The following is a 19,441-nucleotide window of genomic DNA, read 5'->3' on the forward strand; positions in this document are numbered from 1 at the left end:
TCTACGGTGCACATGTGTATAGACCAGGCCTTAGGTTTGCAAGTAAGAGATCAGCATCATATCTTGCTTTGTGCATCATATCTTGCCTTAAGTTGCTAAATTGTGCCTTGGCCTTATGTGACCATGGGATGGGGGTGGGGGGTGAGGGAGGTGTACTAGGACTCCCCCTCTTTGTGCAACCTGCATTACAGCCACCTGGATCATTCCTCCCAACCATGAGGTTTCCCTAGCGGATGCTCCCCTCCCCCAAATGGGTGGGAAGAGCAAAGCCATGCATCCCTCCGCCCAAAAGGTAAGCCGCAAAAGAGTACTGCAAATTACTTCCTGTTGCAAAGCAAATAGGGAACCCCACCAACAGTTATGTGCTCCTCTTGTGTTTCTCATAGGGTGGAACACCTATGCATCACCACTTACTATGGGCTGTGTGAAAACATGATCTAGCCCTGTGAAACCAGCGCAGTGCAAAATGTTCCACTCCAGTTGTGGGGCTGTGCTCAGTAAAACAGTGAGAAAATAGACAGTGGAACAAAATTCAATACTCAATAGCGATCCTGGTTTCTTACTAACCTGAGACTTGCTGGAATGTTTGCAAACTCAGGGCCAAGTCACAAGTAAAAACTCCAGAGCTTAGACTCAAGTAATACTGAGATTAAGTCTGTAGGAAATACAGGCTGATGTACAGTGTTGGTGAAGTCTGTGTGAAACTGCGTATTTTCAACAACCACAAAAATCCAGGGGTGTGGCTTCACTTTCTTGGGGTCAAACACCAAAACCTAAAGGGAACCAGGGATGTGTAACATACTTGAAATGCAAAAGTGTCCCTAAAGGACTGACACCTAAGAGTCTCACATAGTAACCTTTTCCTAGGGATTTAAAAACATTCCAATAGCAGCCTTGCAGATGATCTTCGAAGGGGAAGCCATTGGGCTATGTCTGACTGGTTTCGTAGGGCTTAGCATTCAAATCTTGACTTGGATTCCTCATTAAAAATCCTCTAACAAGCACTGTGCATTATTTTTTGCAAATTAAAAACACTCCCAAGAAATGTCATTGGGGCCTAACGGTATAGGTGTACAGCACACTGGTCAATCTAAGGGGAAGGCATTATCACAACAGATTCTAGATACCAGATGGGGACTTGCTCCAATTCTAAAGGAATTATTCATTCCAAACCTAAGGTCAGAGCCATCTCTGAGCCTGAGAGCCGTGCTAGTTCTCACTGTAGCTCAGTGGTTCCCAAACTTTAACAACCTGTGAACCCCTTTCACTAAAATGTCAAGTCTCGCGAACCCCCTCCTTAAAATAATTATTTCCAGGAATTTTCTCTTTTACCTGAGTATAAATTATAAAAGCAGTGATCTTGGAAATATAAAACACATGCTTATTACACACTATTAATTATTATTAATCATTACTGTATTTTTATTACATTATGAAAACGGCATCATTCTTCCAAGATCTCAGTTTCGTAGCTTGTATCACTTTGAATAAGCCTGTTATAAGGCAAGGCTCCTGTGTTTCATCAAGGAGTATCAGATGTGAAACAGCATGAAGGTATTTAAGAAGCCAACTCAAACACAAGCATTCAAGTCTTGACCAGTCCGGGCAAAAAACGCATGTTACAACAAATCAAACTTGTTCTTCATAATAATTTTTAAAACAATACTAGCTGCCTATTTAATTTTAAAAACAGCAAAAAATATCCACCTTCCTTGCCATTTCTGAAAAGGAGTCTTGAAGTTTAAATCTCCTCAGTGTGATAGATATGCTTGCTTTGATTTGCTTAGTTCTTGGAAGTCCAGGGGCTCCGGGCTGCTGGCACCGTGCTGCCCGGGGTTCCTAGGGACAGCTCTCTCTGCCATTAGGGAATTTTTTCCCCAAGAACCCCCTGTAACATTTTGCGAACCCCAGTTTGGGAACCACTGCTGTAGCTCATATAAGGCTCTCCTCTCTCTGCATACTTAGCGCGTCTTTCTCCAATGTTTAAGGGATGCATTCATTCCAGCTCAGTGTGCCTTGAACTGCTGTGTTCCCTAATCTACTGCCATTATGTCTAGTAAATACAGTGATTCCCCCTCCCCCTGCCAGTACCCCAGTGGTACTGAAAATGGTCAGGGAGGAAAGTGGCCAGTGGAACTGAATTTCAGAGGGAGAGTTACAAACTGAATCCACAAGATGTCACTGTTTGCTTCCAAACTGCCAAAATATTGTGCCAAGCACCACATGAGGTTTGTATTATCCCCCCAAACAGCTGCGACCTACAATCCTGGATTGTGCCTGCTCTGGCCAGCAGCACCAGTGCCCTTCTTCCAAGTTACAAAACTTCACATTTACGGAGAATTCCTTGTCAGCAATAAGTAAAGGGAAATCAACAGGTGAGAACGTATCATGCCAAGTGCTGCCCAAAGATGTCCAATGGCTTTCATTTGCTTCAGGATCCAGTTCAAAATTGTTGTATTGATACTTAAAACTCTCTAAGGAGATGCTGCAGCTATCCTTGTGGACATGGTTTCTCTTTACTCCTTCTCCTCTCTCACCTCCTTTCCATCCCTTCATCTCACCTCTTAGCGCAACAACCTTCTCTTCTCCTGCCATCCAGAATTGCCACCTTGACTGTCTCCAACACAGCCAGCCAACCACACACACGCGCACACTCAAACTTTCATTTCTCTGAAAAGCCATCAACGTATCTCTCTTCCTCCTACTCAAAGTATATTGTATATTTTTATGTCAAATTCTAAAAATTATATTATTGTAATTAATTACTTCTAGTAGGCTACTACTACTAGGCTATTGGATAAAGTCCTCCCCTTCAAGCAGTTTAAATATTTAAAGAGACACAGCCATCTTAAAAACCACCCTGAAAATATTTTACCAACTCTTATTGCAAATGACATCTACAATTATTAAAGCTGAAAGAGATCAGAAGGAAAATCATCTCTATTTTTCAGTCTGTTTGCTTTGTGCACTTGACACAGCTCTTGACATAGACAGTTCTACTACAGTAGGTTCCCTCTCTTTGTGTTAGCCTTACACACAACAACAGAGAAAAGAGACAAAACATTTTGCATAGGAGAAAACATGGTTAAGCCTCCCCCAAAATTGACAGGCTGACTCGAGGGCAGGTGTAATACCAGATTATACCATTTATTAATTTTAAATCAACGCGATTTGAAGCTAACAGTGCCCCGTCTAATGACTCCCATGATTCTTGTCTAGATATTAAAATGGCCTGAAGTTGGTCAGAAAACTTTGAAACTTAGGAAATCAGCAAATTCTACAAAACTGCAAGGTCCTTACCTCATTCCAAAGCTTTATTGTGCACAACAGAAACTCAGACTCGTCTCTGAACCTTTGGGGTATGCAAGTAAAGTGGAGGTTGAAGTTTGACAAATGTGTCTGGAGTTCTCTGGTGCTTCTAAGATGTGTATTGCTGAAGTGTAACAGCACCTCCTCAGAGGGGGCAATGTGGTCAAAGTCAGTTCTCACTTAGGCTCATGTTCTGATCATTATTTTAAACCTCACAAACTGCTGAAGCACTTAAATACAAATTAACTGAGACATTTAACCATTAAACTGTTGATGTATCTTTCCTAACCCTCTCTAGATTGTCCCCTGAAATGATACCAGCCAAGTGGCTTTATCCCATGAAGTTGTGGAGTGGGAGGAAATATTTGTATTATTTTTTATAAATATCACGTGCCCCTCAGTGTGATATTACCCTGCCTGAATGCACAGAGTTAGGTCGAAAGGACTATTAAAGAAATCAGTCAGTGAAGGGAAAACAAGGCCCAGATAAGAAGCATCCCTTCAAGCAGAATAACCAAGTTTATAGCCATGAAGAGGGGCTCATCAGCCCCAACCCGGGCAGTTTTTCAAAGCTGAGAAGTGGGAGATCAAATGACACGGATCTGGTAAAAGACTGCTGAGCGGTGTCAGCTGCTGCAGGATGACACAGAGACTGAGGCTAAATCTACGTTCTAGGTGCTACAGCCGCACGGCTGCCGCGACACCACTGTAGTGCGGTAGCATGGACACTTGCCATAGCAACAGGCGGGGGTTTTTCCGTTGCTGTAGTCAATCCACCCCCTCAAGAGGCAGTAGCTAGGTCAATGGAAGAATTCTTCCTTCAGTTTACCAGTGTCTACATAGGGGCCTCGGAGGGCTTAACTAGATCTCCGTGGGGATTGTGAAAAATTCACCATTCTGAGCAACTTAGCCAGATCCTAGCCCAGTTTTAGTTGTAAACCAGGCCTGACTGAGAGTCAAGGGTCTGCAGCAAACCAGCTATAACTTGGTCCCCAAGGGAATGGAGAACTCCCAGGCTGTCATGTCTATCTAGAGGGCTTGAGGGGAATGCCAATCCTAGATAAGATTATATGCACACCATTCTCTTATTTTAAATCCATTTCCCGCAGTGCTGTATACCTTTAGAAAAGATAAATCATGCTTTGTTTTGCAGAAGCTGCTTCTGTGTCACTTCAAACTGATACTGTCAATAGGGACCCAAAGGAAAACCTCTGCAGCCATTGGGCCTGCTACATAACATGGTTGGAAGCCAGGAAGGTGCAATTTGGAGAGCAAGTCAGTAGAGTCCTGCAAATCTGCGGATATCCACGGACCATATTTGCAGAGAGGATGCAGATACAAATTTTGTATCTGTGCAGGGCTCTACCAGTCAGAGACCAGTTGGAGGAAGAGATTCCACCCCAAAGAGAAGCAGAAGCACAGATCTGTCACTTGAAAGGGGTACACTTGGGACTGGAAAAGGGCATCAGCAGGGGTAGCCTGCCCAGAGACCATGACAGATGCTAACTCAGCAGGCTGGGTGCAAGGTTTTGCATTCGTAGACCATGTACTCTGAACTCCAGGTCATGTGTTTTTCTCTGACTGAAAGATCCTATTTTCTGAAGCCCTAGAGAAAAGATTTCTCTTAGTTGTTAGCTGCAAATAATGCAAATTTCCCATCAGTTCAAGATTTTCTTAGACTTAAGATGAGCAAGAGGCAGGTTTGCAGGGGAGTGGTTCTCCCTATAAAACTCCGACAGCAGTTCCTTAGAAGTCAACAAATGCATAAAAGAAAACAGATTCTTACAACAAAAATATGCACTCAATTCCACACTTCTGCCCCCTCACCCTCCTTCCTGACTGCACTGACTTGGTGACCTTCACTGTAATCACCACTATTCTTATCTTCATCACCACCACCACGAGGCTTAGCTTCATCTTTATTACCACTATGTTCACCCTCAGCTCTGCTACCTGGAGGAAAATGTCCATCTCCATTGTCACCACCACAATCCTCATCTTCATCACTATTGTTTCTGCCAACACTAGTACAGCTTGTTGTGCCAATGAAATCTCACTTCTATTCTTGTCTTCGCCACTTCTAGCATGCCCTTCTCTATCTAGGTGCTTATATGGGCCTCAGACCCATAGTGACAAATCATCATCATCATCATCTTCACTAGCATTTTTTTCAGCTCAATTATCAATTTTTTTTCAGTCCCTGAAATTATTTAACCAATGTTTTATGGCGACATAGTCCAACCAACGGACTGCTTGCAAAGTATTCGCTGGCACTGCTGCTTTGAGTATCCACCGTTTCTGCTGTGTGAATGGTAAACTACATCACATGGGATTGTTGCTGCTCTCTGGTTTGATGGCGAGCTTTTCTAAACCGGAAGAGAGCTTAAGTCATTGTGACTACTGAATATATACAGTGTTGCATTGAAGTCAGCTTCAAGTTGAACACACAAAATGCTTGCAGCATGAAGTGTTTCATGAATGCATATTTACACAAGTACTCATGATATTGACCTTCCACACATGATCTTGTGCGCAAACACACAAAAATAACTGATACCAATATTTACAGAAATGAATAAACACGTAACGGATACAGACACTGAAATAAATATGCAAGTTTTATTCAAACAAATGGTCAAAAGACACTTGTTCCCCCCGCAGCATTCTAGTTTTCTAGCCTTTGCTGAATATGTTAAAGGCTTCTTTGTCATATCTGGGTGTCAGAATGTGGAAAGTTATGGGCAATGTGTTTGAACCATTCTTATCTTCTTTGTATGTGTCTTTCTATTCTGAGACTTGAGTCTCTGAATGATAATAGAGAGCCATGGTCCTATACATGGTTTCAAGGTTGACTTTGTTTTTTAAACCTAAGCAGTTCTCCAACTCAAGCACTTTGGGCCAGATTTTGAAAAGCGCTTAGCACACAGCTGCTCCCACTGTAATATTTGTTGCCAGATTTTCTTGTGTGTTCAACACTCAATATGCTGAGACTTTCTAAAAAAGAAATCTGGCCTCGATTGTGGGTGCCAAGCACTTTTGAAAATCTGGCCCATGGAACCCAATGGACATAAAGGCAAGAATATGTGGCATTTTATCTCCCCATTCCATATCCAACTGTTTGTGAAGGAGCAAACTTGAAGAGATCTAGATTACTTTAACAATTCTGTTTTTAAATTAGTTGTGCTCCTGCCTCAAGAAATAATTACTCGAGCAAGCCATTTTCACTGAATGGAAGCATATTATCACAGAGAGATATACATTATTTCCTGACGTCTGCCTATTATTCAGTCGGCATGCAAGATGGATATAGTTTACTTGTCCGTAAACTACAGAAAGTGCAATTTCTTAGGGTGATTCAATTACAGAGGCACAAGTATTATTCACAGAAGATGAGAAACTGATCTCATAACTTCCATGAGGTTTTCTAGCCTGCAAATCTGTGAATAGCAGTATCTGATAAATGATCCAGCGACATCACCACTTTCTTTTCAACTAAGGATCTGATTTTCTGCATGGTGAGTATGACAAAGTGATAGAATGTATGTAAAGCTTACTGTGCATTGCAGACTGCGGGTATAAGCTTGTAGATTTATTTTCAGAGGATGTTCCCCAGTGGTGGATGGGTGGGTGGATATGGGGTGAAAGGAGAGAGAAATATTGAGGGAGATATAATCTATTAATGAGAAGGGTAAGGACTCATTCACGAAACAGTGGGGATGATGGCAAATGCTGTTATCTATAACTATTTGCCAAATAACTTCAACAAATAGTTTTCACCCTCTGAGTCCATATGAATATTTATTATTCATATCGTTTCATGGATCACTTCAGTTACATGGTTTTGTTTAAACATCCTAATCAGATTTAAAAAAATTTAAGACTGAAGAACAACAGACAATCAGCAATCAATTATGCGCCTCTGCTACAAATGCATGCTATACATCTGGAGGAATACACATTGATGTGAACATTTGTGATATTTTTCACCAGTACCTGCTTCTTGTTAAAAAGAAAGATGGGTAATGAATAATACAATCCCATGAACCAGTGAATGGAAATCAGTGCATCTATTCAGATTTGCAAAGATTTTCAAAGCTTTTTATTTTTAAACTAGTGGACAAGGTCAAGGATTTTTCCTTCTTCTTTAGGACTGTGAACTTCACAAGATAGGGACAATCCCTTCTTACAATCCATGGAAAGTGCTTAACACATCATGAGAATTGCTACACACAAATGATGAGAAAAATCTCTTAATATTAATTATTTGTATAATTGACCAGGAAATATTTTTCCCCAGGAAAAAATTAAATGAGAATACATTTTTTAATTTTCAACATTTTTCTTCTACATTTTGGTTTTAAACCAAAACATTTTGGCTTTCATTGGTGAAGACCCAAATGCATTCTTTTTAAAAATATGGACATTTTTTTACCCAAATTTCCATTTTGCCAAAAAGCTGCTGTTCAGCCGCAAAAACAAAAAAGCGTGGAAGAACATTTTTTTCCAACTCTAATTATTTGTAAGGCACCGAACAAAGTGGTAATCTCACAAACAATACAGGACTGAACTCCAAGCCATGGAGGTCTCCAGAGAGGAGCTGCATCCTTCAGACTCTTTCCCTTCAACAAGAGAAACAGAAATAACTTCTGGTCTAAAATCAATCTGCATATTTGTCTTTCGCTTCACTCAGCCGCTTTGCTGATCCTTCCCAGAACTTTGCCCCCCTCAAATCCTTCATTAGGCTGCAGCAATAAAAAACCCAGTCCCAACTCCCTGAGAGTAAATCATCGGCCCAGGCAAATGAAATTCCTGCCATCAAAAGTATTGTGTTGCCATGGTAGCGGTGGCTCCTAAAATAAAGGCACCATTAAGAATTGTCAGAGGCCTGTCACAGTGTGGGAAATAAGAACTTATTGGCCTAAATTCTAAGGGATAATGAGACCCCAGAACGCACTGTGACACCATCCCCCCATCCCCACCTATCAATAAGGGTTCCCCCATGATAACCCTGAAGCAATCGGACAGTGTAATGGATGGGGAAGCACCTGCAGCCCTGGATTTCCTTTAGCTCCTGTCAGTTCCCGCCACTCACCCTCAACTTATGAACGTAAAGCTGTCAGGTAGAAAGATGCGTGCTTCTAGCCAAACACAGCAAGTTAACACCAGGCTTTATTAAAAAGAAGATACGGGGGATTAGTGTTCCGTGAAGCCTGTTGCTGCACTGAGACGGTGCGATTCTGGAGGCAGCCAGCAGATGGTAACACAGTGTCTGTAAAGATTACAACACCCTTTAGCATTTATAGATCTTCTTTCCATCCAAGGATCTTAAACCCCATCGCAAAGTTGGGTAAAATTTTCTTTTATCCCTACTTTTACAGATATTGAAACCAAGGTACAGGTAAAGTGAAGGGACTTGTCCAAAATCACATGAGTCAGTGATAGAATCAGGACTGGAACGGTGGTCTCCCGATTCCTGGTCCCCATCTCTAACCACTAGATTCTGCCTCCTGCCTTATGCACAGATTCTCTACAAGGTGTCAGAGTAGCAGAATGGAGCGAGTTTGAAAGACATGCTCAAGCTCAGACCCTGCACTAGCTACAGACTGTGTAACAAACTCTTTATTTTCAAGACCAAAAGAGGCACTTCCTGTCCATGATCTCATTTGCTTGAGTACACTTATAAAGTCTGCGGACGATACCCAGCTGGGAGGGGTTGCAAGTTCTTTGGAAGATAGGATTAAAATTCAAAATGGTCTGGACAAACTGGAGAAATGGTCTGAAATCAGTAGGATGAAATTCAATAAGGACAAATGCAAAGTACTCCACTTAGGAAGGAACAATCGGTTGCACACACACAAAATCGGAAATGACTGCCTAGGAAGGAGTACTGTGGAAAGGGATCTGGGGGTCAGAGTGGATCACAAGGTAAATATGAGTCAACAGTGTAACGCTGTTGCAAAAAAAGCAAACATCATTCTGGGATGTATTAGCAGGAGTACTGTAAGCAAGACATGAGAAATAATTCTTCCGCTCTACTCCACACTGATTAGGCCTCAACTGGAGTATTGTGTCCAGTTCTGGGCGCCACATTTCAAGGAAGATGTGGACAAACTGGAGAAAGTCCAGAGAAAAGCAGCAAACATGATTCTCGAACACATGAGTCTCGAAAACATGACCTCTGAGGGAAGATTGAAAAAATTGGGTTTGTTTAGTCTGGAGAAGAGAAGACTGAGAGGGGACATGCTAACAGTTTTCAAGTACATAAAAGGTTGTTACAAGGAGGAGGGAGAAAAATTATTCTCCTTAACCTCTGAGGATAGGACAGGAAGCAATGGGCTTAAATTGCAGCAAGGGCGGTTTAGGTTGGACATTAAGAAAAAATTCCTAAGCCCTGGTCTACACTGGGGGGTGGGCGTGAGGGGCTCGATCTAAGTTACACAACTTCAGCTATGTGACTAACGTAGCTGAAGTCGACGTACTTAGATCAACTAACCGTGGGGTCTTCACCGCAGTGAGTCGAGGGCTGCCGCTCCTCCGTCGACTCTGCGTGCGCCTCTCGTGGTGCTGGAGTACTGGAGTCGACGGGAAAGAGCTCGGGGGTCAATTTATCATGTCTAGACTAGACGCGATAAATCGACCCCCCACTGGATCGATCGCTGCCCGCCGATCCAGTGGGTAGTGAAGACATACCCTTACTGTCAGAGCGGTTAAGCACTGGAATAAATTGCCTAGGGAGGTTGTGGAATCGCCATCATTGGGGATTTTTAAGAGCAGGTTAGACAAACACCTGTCAGGGATGGTCTAGATAATATTAGTCCTGCCTTGAGTGCAGGGGACTGGACTAGATGACCTCTTGAGGTCCCTTCCAGCTCTGTGATTCTATGATTAACCCTAGCCTGCTATAAAGAAAAATAGGAATGTTTAAATTCAAAACATATTAGTGATCAAAACGCTCTGTGATATCTATCTGCTCCAGTTCACTCCCTACTGACTAGTTGCTCACATCATATACACTACCACTCCAATTAGTGCTAATTAGTAACCTTTGCTGTTATTTGAATCAGCAGTGGAGACAGTCTCCTTCTCATCCCTAGAGGGGTGGGGTCCACCAGATGAAGGTAAAGGTATATCAGTGGCGCTGGATGGACACAGCTGTTCCCCTCACTTTATCAGTTTTGCAAATGAACAGAGAACATCAGTCTGCAGAGCTGCTGTCAGTCCAGCTCCTTTCATTAGCAAGCCATTCAACCACCATCAAAGTCTTCAAAATGTAACCAGCGTGAGGGCGATCATGGCAACGAACATGATGATGAGGATGAGTTGTTATATGCCAACAATAAACTCAGGTCTGTGCAACATCTGGAACGTAGAGTGTCCCCTTGGTAAACATTTGCTGAATATACAGGATGAACAATATTCAGCATCTGGGCTATTTGTGAACTTTCGCTATTCAATGTGTTGTGACTAAGTCACCCTAAGTCACATAGCTATTGTTTCTGCTCTTTGATTTGGTGACAAACATTTAAACAAAGAAATGACAAATAATGAATAATGGTACAAACACAGTAAGACTCATCACAGAACTTCACAAAGCTGTTGGGATTCACAGATACTTGGCTTTTATTGGAATAGTCACAAATTATACGACTACAGGAATCATAATGAATCTTATTTCATGGTTTTAAAAAAAATATTGTATCAGGGGTTTTTTAGTATTCAACCAGCTCCACGGGAAGCTCAAACAAAACCTAAACTGAACTTTTTTATGGTTAAAAAACGGCCATATTAAGCATCCAGCTCCCCCTACATTATCTTTCCTTTTCACAGCAACTTATGCATTTCCATGTTAAACAGCTAGGTCAGAAACAAATTCCACTCCATCAATGGAAGGCTTGTTCTCATGGTTATTTCCAGACCAACCAAAGGCAGAAAGTACAGGATGTCTTGCAAGCAAGCCTGTTACCAATGAGATTCCCAGTCCCATTTTGTAGCTACAGGACAGCCTGGGTAACAGCTACATTTCTGAATGCTTTTTCAAACCAAACCCAAATCCTGTGACATTCTTCTCTCGTCACTCATATTTTATGCAGCAAAGTTGGGCTTTTTAAAATATGCTAAGTGGCTTATCAGGAGGAGTCTGCTCAGCAAGATTTAACAAAATGATAAGACATTCACATGAATAAGAGCAGCCTCTACAGAGACACTACCTAGGTTAAAAACCACAAGGCCTTTCTCAAGCTTGAAGAAATTTGCCTTCCTTTGAAGCATCAATAACAGGTCACTACTACAAGCAGGATATTGAAGAAGTTGGGCCCATTTCTCTGTTCCATCATGGAAGACATACATGCATAGATTAAAAGGCCAGAAGCTCCACTGTGATCATCTAGCACAGATGTGAGCAAACTACAGCCCACAGGCCACATCCGGCCCACAGGACCATCCTGCCCGGCCCTTGAGCTCCCGGCCAGGGAGGCTAGTCCCCAGCCCCTCCCCTGCTGTCCTCCCTCCCACGCAGCCTCAGCTTGCCGTGCCGCCAGCGTTCTGGGCGGCGGGGCTGCAAGCTCCTGCCGGGCAGCGCCGCGGCGGGGCTGCCAGTCCTGCTGCTCTGAGCGGCGGGGAGTGGGGGGGTTGGATAATGGGCAGAGGGTCCCGGAGGGCAGTCAGGGGACAGGGAATGGTTAGATGGGGCGGAGGTTCGGGGGTGGGGGGTGCGGTCAGGGGACAGGGAACGGGGGGGGGGGGGGTTGGTTAGGCGTGGGAGTCCTGGGGGGGCCTGTCGGGGGCAGGGCTGTGGATAAGGGTCGGGGCAGTCAGGGGACAGGGAGCAGGGGGGGTTGGATAGGGGGTGGGGTCCCGGGGGTGGTTAGGGGCGGGGGGTCCTGAGAGGGGGAGGTCAGGGGACAAGGAGCAGGGGAATGTTGGATGGGTCGGGGATTCTGAGGGCGGCAGTCAGGGGGCAGGAAGTGGGAGGGGGCGGAGGGGGGCAGGGGCCTGGCTGTTTGGGGGGGCACAGCCTTCCCTACGTGGCCCTCCATACAGTTTCGGAACCCCGATGTGGCCCTCAGGCCAAAAAGTTTGCCCACCCCTGATCGAGCATGACCTCCTGCATAAACACCTACCATCGACTCATGTCTGTTTGAATTAAAGCATATGTTTTAGAAAAACCTCCTATCTTGATTTTAAAATTGCCAGTGATGGAGAATCTACCACAACCCTTCGTAAACCGTTCCAACTGGATAATTACCGTCCCTGTCAAAAACCTGCACCTCATTTCCAGTTTGATTTGTCCAGCTTCAATTTCCAGACACTGGATCTGGTTATACCTTTGTCTGCTAGATGGAAGAAGCCCTCTGCAATCAGATTTCTGTTTCCTATATAGGTGCTTATAAACTGTGATTGTGGTGTAGTGAGAGCTGCATTAAAACTGTAAGATGTCACTCTAAATTTTAGGGGGGGTTCCTAGTTCTGCTTGCAGGCTAAGGAGCTCTGTGGGAAAGCATATGAGTTGGATCTAGCAGCAGTCAGTTTGCAGACAGAGAGCCTATAGTAAGGCAGGGTGACTTGTGCCTCTCAGTTTTAGGGAGCAACCTGTTTTCTCTCTCTGTTTTTAGGTTAGTGTGTATTATTCTGAATTTTAAGAAATAAAGTAGTGTTACGTTGTAACCTTCCAGCAAGAGTATTTTATGTAACTTCTCTGTGTGTACGCCATGTAAATAACAGCGATCAAGTCACCCCTTACTTTCTCTTTGTCAAGCTAAATAGTTTGAGCTCCTGAGTCAATCACTAGAAGGCATGTTTTCCAATCCTTTAATCATTACTATGGCTCTTACCTGAACCCTCTCCAATTAATCAAGGTATAAGGTCCTTAATTCCTTAGACCCACAAGTGCTCATTTCTATCCAGGTACTTGGGAGAAGAGCTGCATTCTTACTGCTGACTCTCACACTCCTGCTAGTTCCCAGATTTAGTCACATGCAACATTTCTAATGGGGAAGATTTTTTTCCCCCTTTTGACTTGAAAATAAAATGGGGAAATTTCTGAAAGCCAGAGACACCTGGAAGCTGCTAAACTCACAGAATGACTCAGCTTGCCACTTCTCAGAAACTGAGGGCATGAAATGAAACTCATCATGGGGCAGGGTTTTGTTCCACAATTTTTTTTTAAACCACCTGCATTTCTCACAGCATTAGCTGCTCTTTCCTGACCCCTATATTCTACCATAAAGACAGGCTAAAGCCAGAGGTTTCACTGAGGTCTATATTGTTTGTTCTTTGCAGCAGCTTTCTGGTATGGGAGTTTCTGAAGTTTTTACTCTATTGGTTTTTGCACTCAGTCCTTACAGTTAAGCAAAATACCCACAATGAGCATTTTTCCGGAGTATGAACCCCAGGACTTTTCCATGGTGCAGAAGGGAGGTGAGAAGTTAACAGAATAAGAGCTCTTGCTTACAGTCTGCAGATTTAAAGGTCTGAGGTCAAAGAGTTTTTAGGGGAGGACCCTCCTCTCTGGAAACTCAGTTGGTCCACTGACTTAAGAGCTGATGTAAAGGTTTGCATAATGGAAGCCATTTGCAGTGCACTGCAACAAGCTGTATCAGTACTACGGAATCCAGGACACACGTTATGTACTTCCAAACCCCATCTATTAACTATTTACCTATATAGAGACATGGAGTGCACACATCAGAGTTGGGGTCTCTTGACCTTCAAGCCATACAGCAATGCCTATCTATTTATTCCTGGCTTTTGCCAAAGTCTGGTTGTGTGGGCAGGGCATCTCAATTCCATGGTCAACTCCATTTATTTTGGGGGGACATTGGCCCTTACACGGTCTCTAAGGAACCATACATGGTCCCAGAGATTACGATGCATGGGTTTTGTTAAACAAACGAACTAATTAATTAAAGCGGATACACTATCACATTCACTTCATAAATAATGCATGTTCATTGCAGGCATAGCAAAATGCTAACAGATTGCTTTGGCCTGCCTGTGAGGTGTATCATAATGGCTGTTACCATTCTGCCTTAATAATAAATAATAAAAATAATAATATTTTGCATTTACATAGTGCCTTAAATCTAAGGGCCCCCGAATGCTTTACAAAAGTTGGTAAGCACCATCACTACCAGTTTGCAGATGGGGCAGCAACTGAAGTTCAGGGACGTGAAGGATGGGATTAAACTGGATATAGTTTGCACAGCCTCATGAAATGTGTTATTATTTTTTACTTATTTGTGACAGTGCCGAGGAACCTTAGCCATGGACCGGGACCCCGTTGTGCTACGTGCTGTATAAACACAGAACAAAAAGGTAGTCCTTTCCCCAAACAACTTACAATCATTATGGGCTCTCCTTTGATGTCTAACCTATAATGAACTTGAGAAAACCCTGGCATCTTATGTATGTGAACAAGAATCTCGCTTGTCCTCTCTTTGGCTGATGACAAGTCACCTCTTCTTCCTTGCAATTGTGCCATTACTAAACTAAGGAAGAGCTTTAAGGGAACCAGAAGGTAATGTGTCATCAGAAAGACTTGGGCCCAAGTTTCCAACAGTAACTAGTGATTTTGGGTGTGTGGCTGGGTCAACACTTCTGGGAGAGGAAAAAATGAAGCCAGAGCTATTCAAATGTAGAAAATTAAATCAACCATCAAGGGTCTTAGTAGAGCAGACACTCTGTTCTATCAGGTTCTTCTACCATGCCCATCACTGGGTTAGGATTGCCTTCCAGTAAGGCAGAGGCTAGAAATAAGGTACACATATTTTACAAAGGGTAATTACACACTGGAAAAACAAACCAAAGAATGTGGTGGATTTGCTATCACTTGAAGTCTTTAAATCAAGATTGGGTGTCTTTCTAAAAAATTTCTCTAGCTCAGATTACTGGGTAAAATTCTACGACTTGTGTTATTCAGGTGGTCAGACTAGATCATAATGGTCCCTGCTGGCCTTAAAGTCTACGAACCTATGAATAGTGTATTAAGTGATTTGACTAGCACCGGTCTCATATTTATGATGCTGATGTCCATGTAATAGCGACACGATATTGCCCCAGAAGAGCCAACACTCGTGGAAACCAAGCCTAGAGTACGGGAAGATGGATGGAGAATGATTAATCTGTTTCTCATATGGCCAGCTTTCTCCTGCTGCTCCCCAGAGCACATTATGCCATAGGTGCCTCATGACATGAGGAGGTTTATACTGCAGTGCAACCAACCTTGGGAGCAGCGTTAACCGAACACTGTCGTTCACCCCTGCAAAATTCTCCTGGTTCACCATAGCCTGCTTGGACAAACTCCCTGCTCTGACCCAGCAACCCCTGTTTTTTTCCCTCTCCTGCCGTGCTCTAGATGTGCATTGATCCTCTTTATGTTCTCCAAGCTCGCAAGCTCAGCAGAAAAGGGGAGGAGAAGAATTAGATGTTGTTTTCCTCTGGGCTGGGAAGGGAGGAATTCCATTTGAAAACCTGATCTATTTTCCATTGCCGAGGAATGGATTTGGAGCCTGTAATACATGAAAAGAGAAGGTGCCATGCTGGCCTTGGTATGCTAATGCCACCTAATCCAAAAACTGCCTTAGCTTTTTTCCAGTCACCATTTCAAAAATGTAATCAGGGAGAGTGCAGAAATTTGCTAAGGAAGGTTAATAACCAGAATACTATCTGCATGTCCTTGGACATCTCTCTCTCTCTCTCTCTCTCTCTCTCCCCCCCCAGAGATAGACCCAAATAAAAATGCTGCATCTAAAATGCCACCAACCCTGGTGAAGTTCAAATCTGAACTCTGTAATTCAGACACTTCTCTCTAACACACACACACACACACACCAACCACACAATCTCTCCTATGTTTTCAAGACCATCCCTATCTGTATCCTAAACCATCATTTGAATGACACTGAATGTTCACAATGTCAGGGAACTTTTTTTCCAAAATGATCACTTTCTACAAGAGAGGCCATTGTACAGTCATTCCTCACCTGCTGGTACAGAAATGCATTCATCAGCAGAACATCCTTGAGACTTGGTGTTGCTAAAGCAGCACCTTAGGTTTGCATATGGAATTGGACCTAGTGGAAGTGCTTTTGCGAGACTGGGAGTGGACTTGGAACCCCAGACAGATGTGTTGATGGGTTTAACTCCTCCACCAGACCACTGGGACAACATAGCAGTTAATGGGACAACCTGCTAGACAGGGTAGAAACAGAAAAGGACATCATATGGTTCCTTAAATTTACTTTTTTTGAAATGTAATATGCATATGCAGGCTTGAAGCCCACAAACTGAGCTAATAAGAAAATTATTATTTTTCCTGCAAAAGAATTGATGAAAACAACAACAAAAAACAATAGATTTTCTCTGAAATTTTTCAAGTTTTGGTGAAAAGCAAAAAACTGAACTCTGTCTCTGAGTTGCAACCCAGCCAATGCACGCACATCTCGTAGTGCCACCAAAACTTATAACAATAGCAACTCCAACTCTAACACTAGAGGCAGAGGAATAAATGTCAAAACATCCTCAGCAAGCCAATTTTCGGACTGTAGTTCCCAGAGGACTGGATAGCTTTGGGAAAGGGAAAAGAGTGACTGTCATCTCTTGGTCAATGGTTTGAATTACACCCAGGTCAGTAGAGATCTGCACCAATTCTTATAATAGTACACTGGATACCAATAAAACCTTCTATCTCAGACTCAGGGCTTGTCTACAATGCAAAGCTGTCGACAAAACTTTTGTCTTTCACGGGTACTTAAAAAAGCCTTCCCCTGCCAGTGCAAAAGACAAAAGTATGAACGCAGCTTTGTCGGCAGAAGCGCTCTCCTGCCAACAAAGCTAACGCCGCTCGTGGGGCTAGAAGTATTTTGTCGGCAAAACTGTCGACAAAGTACCAAAAAAGAGCGTTTACACATGCTGACTTTTAGTGACAAGGCTGTGTCGACACAGCCTTGTCGCTAAACGCTGCGTGGAGTAGACAAGCCCTCAGAGTTCTTCATGAATTAATCCATGCAATGCCCTTGTGACGCAGATGAGCATCAATTAGTCTCTTTTCTGCAAATGAATAAACTGAAGCACAGTACATCTAAGTCTGTGGCAGAGCCGCAGACAGAGCTCAGACCCCTCCCTGGATGTGCAGGTCTATGCTTTAGTCACAAGCCCAGCTTGCCCCTCACTGTCCTCTCGTTGCCATTTGACAAATGTGCAGCAGTCTGTATGACATTAGTTAGGGAACTTCAGTCCAATTCCTAAGGGAGAGGGGAGTGCATCAAAAAACCACTAGCAAGTTTGGCATTAACTGGTCCCTGCCTTGGCAGTCTCAGCAGAGATGCCAAGGACTGAATGGGCCATGAAGATTGAACTCCCCTCTCCTTCTCTACAGGGGGACTCTGCAGGCCAGGGGTCAGATACATGGACGGCGTAGCATACAGGAAGACTGCCCTGCCACTGCCCATCTCTTAGGGTCTTCAGTCTCCATGGCCATCAGTCTGACACTTTTCACCAGCACTAAACTCACTTTAAAGGTATGGCAATCAGGGATTGAATCCGGCTCTAAAAGCATGAATCTCTACGGCTTGAGCCAAAAGCCTGGAGTCAGCAACAATCTAATATACCACTTAAAATAGCTCAGCCACTAGAGGGGGACAAAGACACTGTGGGTAGCGGGCTGAGCCCTCTACAGGTAACAGCAGGAGCTATTGCCTTGTCCTAGTGGGAGCCTTCTCAGCTGCAGGGAATAGGAGGTTTGGCCAATGACATACCTGCTTTCACTGTATTCCTTCTTCTCTCTCACGCGCAGCCACTTCCGCAGCAGGAAGCGCTTGCGCCGTGGGGAGGCGCTGGGCGTAGAGCAGTTCGACCATGGGGTGTCCTCGTCACTGGATGGGGTGATTTCTATGGATGGGAGTTGCAGGAACTCTTTGTTGGGTGAGGGAGAGTCCTGGTACCCGCCGGCCTCCAGGCTCTGCTCTTGCACGTTCTTCATCCGTTTCATCTTGAAGCGCCTCCTGCGCAGGGTGGGGGTGGACGAACTGGACCAGGCCTGGCTGCACTCTGGCACCTGTTGCTCTGGGACCTGCAATGCCGGGAGCTGGAGGGTCTCTGTCATATTGGCAGCAGGCATCAGATCCCCTTTCACCTTCCCCTCCCACCTCTGCTCTCTCTGATCTCAGTACAAACCACACACCACTAAAAGCTGCCCTTCTCCACTCCTCCGCAGCTCAACATGTTCCCACCCCCCGCCCCCCCGAGAAAGAAATCTCGTGTTCCTCGGTGCTTTCATTTAACGGGGGTGAAGGGCAGGACGCTCAGACCACAAGTGGAGCCAGTTTCAAAGTTTCTCTTTTGTTTTCTCCTTCCTTCTCACTGAGGAGCAACTTCCTCTCCTGCCTGGTCTCTTTCAGGGCAGCGAGTTTAGCCTCTGGTACGAGGACTGCTGACAACCCGCTGAGCTCTCTTGGCTTTTTTCGTTCTGCTGTTTTCTCTGCTCATTGCCCAGTCCTGGCTCAGTGAACACGCCTCCAGAGCTGTGCTGGAAAACAGTCTTGGGAGACCGAGAGCAATGTGGAGCTGTGAAGAGGTCAGAGAGAGAGAGAGAGAGGGAGGGAGGGAGGGAGGGAAGCAATGATACTAGATAAAATCGGAGAAGGGGGCGGGTGATGGAAGTTCTTTTTCTGTAGCAGATAAGACATGCACAGGCAGCTGCTGCAAGTGTAACTGCACTCCTAATCCCGAGGGGTGGGTTCTATATTACTGAACATGCCCCTACGGCCATCAGTCTAATGAAAGAGGATAAAGGGGGAAAATAACTTCCCATACAAGCTGAGTGGTAGACTTCCCTTTTGTCCCACCTTCCTATTTGCTTTTCCCTCCCTGCAGAGGGAGGGGAAGGAGTGGACCCCAAGTTCCATCATCTTGTGACTACATATATTATTTTTCACCTCATTTGAATATACAGACAGAGGGGAGAAGAGGGGAGAGAGTTTGAGGAGCAGCTAAAAGGCAGCAGCGGCACTGGGTTTGGGATCCTGGCTGACTTTGTTTTGCCGAGGGTTCATGGAGGCTGCTTCCAAAATGACACACTCAGTGATAGATGGTCCTGTGTTTAGGAACTGACACTGAGAAAACAAACACCACACAG

The 19,441-nt window shown here is 44.1% G+C and overlaps 1 protein-coding gene across 6 annotated transcripts in view; it reads right to left on the reverse strand.

Annotated features, from left to right (window-relative positions):
• Positions 1-18,502, reverse strand: part of GRAMD1B (GRAM domain containing 1B) — a 159,713-nt gene extending 141,211 nt beyond the window's left edge. For 3 of the 6 annotated variants that reach the window (XM_074936704.1, XM_074936703.1, XM_074936702.1), the window contains exon 1: positions 18,063-18,482. In XM_074936704.1, the coding sequence (XP_074792805.1) occupies positions 18,063-18,424 (362 nt within the window). In that variant the 5' untranslated portion in view covers positions 18,425-18,482. Of the gene's footprint in view, positions 1-3,300; positions 3,436-18,062 lie in introns of those variants that run through there. The other 3 variants (XM_074936705.1, XM_074936707.1, XM_074936712.1) reach the window with 3 other exon arrangements.
• Between the last annotated feature and the right edge of the window lie 939 nt (positions 18,503-19,441).

The sequence above is a fragment of the Natator depressus genome, chromosome 22 (assembly GCF_965152275.1).
Source record: "Natator depressus isolate rNatDep1 chromosome 22, rNatDep2.hap1, whole genome shotgun sequence".
Taxonomy (NCBI): Eukaryota; Metazoa; Chordata; order Testudines; family Cheloniidae; genus Natator; species Natator depressus.